The following is a 4,639-nucleotide window of genomic DNA, read 5'->3' as shown; positions in this document are numbered from 1 at the left end:
GGCGGCGGACGCAGAACCCTAGCGGCGGCGGTGGGTTGAGAAGAAGATCAATCCCCCGTGCTTCTGGTGTCGAATGGGGTAGTCCTGCTTGGAGTTCACCGTGGATCCAGAGGATTGGCCGCGTATGGCGGTGAGGTGAAGAAGGGTGCGGGCGAGCGACCGAACTTGCGAGCTGCCGGGTGAGTGTTATTCCCCCTAGATTGCATGCTCCTTGGTATGTATGGATCGATTAGGTTGGTAGTTGTGAATGTATGGATCGATTAGGTCGGGTAGTGAAGAATGTGGATCGATTGTGGTGTTGTTCCCTGTTGTTTGTGTTCTCCTTGATTGCGTGCTCCTTGTTGTTCGTCTGTAGGATGGACGCAGACAATAGCTTCAACCTAGAAATGCGGATTGTTACTCCCAATTCACGTGCTCGGTGGTTTTCTTGGAACAAAGTTGTGGATGCTGAGCTTACTAACTTCGAAGATCTGGTTCGTGATGTTGTTGACAAGTATCCACCCGATTTCGGTGAGGTAGCTCGACTGTTTTATTTCTGCAATCAGAGTAAGGTCAACGTTGAAGTAAGGAGTGACCAAGATATGCGTGAAATGTTTGCTAAAAGTAATGAATCAAAGTGCTGTTTTTTTACTGTTGCCTATAATAGGCCAACTAGTGAGCCTCAGATTCCTGATTGGGATTTTAGTCCCCCTACCATCTCTGTTGAAGCCCCATTCACTCCTTCAGTCCACTGTCCTACCAGAGCAGAAGCAAGCAATGCCTCCCAGAGTGCCACCCAGAGTGAATGTGCTGAACCTGAATATCTGGCTAACCCAAACCCATCCAATGAGCATGTGGGTGTTGATGAGGAAGGGTTGTACATTGACCTTGGCCCCCAACATCCCCCACCTACCAAACCTCACAGTCAAGTTTGCAGTAAGCAAAGGCAGCCTGAAAGTTGTGATGGTTCAGACAGTGATGACTCTGACGATGAATCCTTGTCTGATGATGATAGTGAAGTAGAGGACTTAGATGATATTATTAAAGATAAAGAACCTGAACAAATGCCTGATGCTGATTATGACAAGAAGGACCCTCCTATGGCTGTAGGCACTGTTTATTCAGACATTCCTTCCTTTAAGCTGGCTTTAGCTACACATTCTGTGAAACATGAGTACCATTATAACATTGAGGCAAGTGACACAGGAAGGTATAGGGCAACCTGCACTGCCCAGAATGATGGCTGCCCGTGGAGAATCCATGCATCAACTCTAAAGGATGGTGTAACTGTTAAGGTACTGTGTATGTACTTTTTGTAAATGCTGATAGTAATTTGGTTTTGTTATTACTTATTGCAAATGCATGCAGTAACTGTGGAATGTATATTTGTTTTGCAGATAAAGAGGAACCCATTTTCCCATCAGTGCTAGAGCGCCAGAAGGCAAGGAGTCTGTGTAGGAGTGACTCAGTTCTGGGTCTATCATCAAGTGGTTGATTGGCTCAAGGAAGATGGGACTGTGGGTGCCACTGAACTACAAAGGAGATTGAAGGATGAGCACAAGATTGTGGTGCCCTACAAAAGAGTATACAAAGGTAGACTACTTGCCATGGATAAGATTTATGGCCCATGGGACAAAAGTTTTGACAATCTTTTTAGATTTAAGGCCCAGATAGAGGAAACCAGTCCTGGTTCATGGGTTGTGATTGATCACCACACCATCAATAACAAGATAAGGTTTAATAGGCTCTTTTTTGCACTTAAACCTTGTGTTGATGGCTTCCTTAGAGGTTGTAGATCATATCTTGCAGTAGATAGCACATTTTTAACTGGGAGGTTTAGGGGCTAGTTGTGCAGTTGATGGGCACAACTGGATGTACCCAGTAGCAGTAGGTGTCATAGATTCTGAAACCAATGAAAATTGGGTATGGTTCATGGGGAGGTTGAAGGAAGCAATAGGCAGTCCACCTGGGCTTACTTTCTCCACAGATTGTGGCCAGGCAGTGATGAATGGAGTTAGTGAAGTGTTTCCAGAAGCTGAACATAGGGAGTGTATGTATCATCTAGTACAGAATTTCAAGAAGAGGTATAGTGGTAAAGTTTTTGATGAGCACTTGTGGGCTTCTGCATATTCTTGGAGTCCATATATGTTTGATACGCATTATCAGGCAATGGCTGCTGCCAAAGCAGAAGCTATGAAGTACCTTCAAGACACTCACAAGAAGCTATGGACTAGGAGCCAGTTTGGCACTGCCTCAAAAGTTGATTATGTGACTAACAACTTGGCTGAGTCTTTCAATAACTAGATAAAGGGTGAGAAGCAGAAGCATCTGGATGACTTGATGGACACCATCAGACAGAAGATATTGATCAAATGGAACCATAGGAAGAGGGTGGCCAGAAAGCTTGAAGGAAAGATTTTGCCCCATATTGTGCAGAAGCTAAAGGATGATAGTTACAATCTTGATATTGAAGTGATCACAAGCTCTCCTAAAGGTGTTGCAGAAATTTGTGCTAAGGGGGGTCTGGGTTTAGGTTTGTGGTGGACTTAAGAAATAGGACATGTTCCTGTAGAGTCTGGCAGGGGTCAGGAATACCCTGCAAGCATGCTATTGCCTACATCACCTCAATTCCAGGTGCAAGACTAGAAGATCATGTAGATGATTTCTTCTCTGTCCAGAAGTTCAAGGATGCCTATGCAGGCTCTATCCCATGCATTCCTGACAAGTCCATGTGGCCCAAAGCAACACATGGCTTCTTCATGCACCCTCCATGTCTCAAGTCCACTGGTGGTAGGAGGAAGAACAGGATGAAGTCAGCTGTTGAGGGAGGCAGTAAGAAGAAGTCAAAGAAGCATGAGTGTCCTATATGCCATGAGTTAGGCCACCACTGGTACACCTGCAAGAATGGGAACCCAAAAGACATTACTGCAATGGAGGCTGAAAGGTAAACATGTACTTTATTTTCATTTGTCCTATAAAGTAAATACATATACTAACTGTAAACTTGTCCTTTGCAGGGGTACCCCAAAGAAAAGGCAGAAGAAAGTAGCAAGTTACAATACAGAGACTAGCCTTGTTGTGAAAACTCTTGCATCAGGCATGATTTTCCCACACAATGAGGCAGTGGCCAATGCTACACACCAGAAGAGGAAGAGGAAATCATCTTCTTCATCAAAGGGTCCAGCTACCAGTACATCAGCTACCAAGAAAAGTAAGGGCCCAGCTACCAGTACATCAACATGTCATACAAATTCCCAGACTAGTAGGTAAGCATGATCCAATTCTGCATTTGCACTTTTTGATGAAACTGTGTGCTTGACCTTTCCTGGTACTTGACTATAACAGGTCTGGAACTGGTTCCAATGACTATACTGTTCCCCTCCAGTCTGTGTATCTTGCCCCATTTCGTGAAGAGACTGTGCAGACAGAACCAATGGAGGTTGTTTTGCCCCAGCCTTCACCAAGGAAGAAGATAGGGTTGAAGAAGAAGCTTACACCAAAAAAGCTTTCAATTGTGCCAGCCTGCCCAGCCAGCCCAGCCAGCCCAGCTTCTAATACCAGGAGCAAAAAGAAGGTAGGGTTTAAATGAAAACCACCTGTGTTTAGTTGTTATTTTGGTGATTTGGCTGCAAAAACTACTGCTGCTTTGCTATCACTTTATTTTGGCATGAGTGTGATGTAAGATGAAACTGTGATGTGAGATGAAACTGTGATGTGAGATGAATGACTATGAGATGGAACTCTATTGGTTAGATGAAACTTTGTGAGATGTTATTTTTTTTAGATGTTAGAATTACTATGTTATCATAAATTAGATCATAACTCTGATAAAAACCATTCATTCATGCATCACTAGTCTTCATTCAAACACAAACATACACAGTCTACATACATAGGGCCTTACTTTTTCATGATAGCATATAAAGCAAGAAAGATGCACACAAACACCAGCTTTTCAATCCACCTAAGCTGCTGAAGAACCCTATCTTCCACTACTGCATTGCCTACAATTCTAGCCGACTGGGAATCTTCCTGGACGATGGCCAGAGGAGCTGCTGTAGAGATAGGAGCTGGTGCTGCCACTGCCTACAGAGGAATGGCCTGTAATGGAGCAGGTGCTTTAGGTGGGTGCACAAGAGTGTCCTCCATTTCATCCTCCCATTGATAAAACTGGCACCCTCCGGCCTATAAACAACAGCATCAACAGATTAGCACCAAACAGGGAATAAAGAACAACCTATGAATGAATGAGCAAGGAAGAAAAACGAACTGCAAAGTACGGGCACTTGTGGAAAGCACGATTGTGGTTGTTCGTAGTCATCGATATGAATCGATTAGCTAGCACACTACAGTTGGGGCACATGACCCGCCTGGGCCTCCTCCCATAGCTGCTTGACGCTTGAGACATGGCACTGGCAGCAAGGTAGCAGGAGAGACAAAAAGGAGAAGAATGAGTGGGAAGGGAGGGCTGAGGGCCTATTTATAGCACCAAGCGGGGTCTCTTTGGCGCCAAGTCCAGTGCCTTTGGCGCCAAAAAACTTGCCCACGTCAGCCGTCTTGGCGCTCAAACACTTGGTCAGGGAGTGGCACACAGGGCAAACGGCAATTTCACTCATCCTTCCTAGACTGAGGGCACTTCGGTCTTTTCTCCTCGCCGTTA

General features: G+C 44.9%; 2 protein-coding genes across 2 annotated transcripts; both read left to right on the top strand.

Moving 5' to 3' along the window:
• Nucleotides 1-356: 356 nt before the first annotated feature.
• LOC136515668 (uncharacterized) lies at nt 357-1,678 on the top strand. Its single transcript, XM_066509195.1, has 2 exons — nt 357-1,274; nt 1,377-1,678. The coding sequence occupies exons 1-2, from the start codon at nt 357-359 to the stop codon at nt 1,407-1,409; spliced, it is 951 nt and encodes a 316-aa protein (XP_066365292.1). The 3' UTR covers nt 1,410-1,678.
• An 828-nt stretch (nt 1,679-2,506) lies between these two features.
• LOC136515667 (uncharacterized) lies at nt 2,507-3,568 on the top strand. The gene is made up of 3 exons (XM_066509194.1): nt 2,507-2,923; nt 2,997-3,245; nt 3,325-3,568. Exons 1-3 carry the CDS (start codon nt 2,709-2,711, stop codon nt 3,566-3,568), a joined length of 708 nt encoding a protein of 235 aa, XP_066365291.1. The 5' UTR covers nt 2,507-2,708.
• Nucleotides 3,569-4,639: the final 1,071 nt, after the last annotated feature.

Source organism: Miscanthus floridulus, chromosome 17 (assembly GCF_019320115.1).
Source record: "Miscanthus floridulus cultivar M001 chromosome 17, ASM1932011v1, whole genome shotgun sequence".
NCBI lineage: Eukaryota > Viridiplantae > Streptophyta > Magnoliopsida > Poales > Poaceae > Miscanthus > Miscanthus floridulus.
This window is presented reverse-complemented; position numbering and strand designations above follow the sequence as displayed.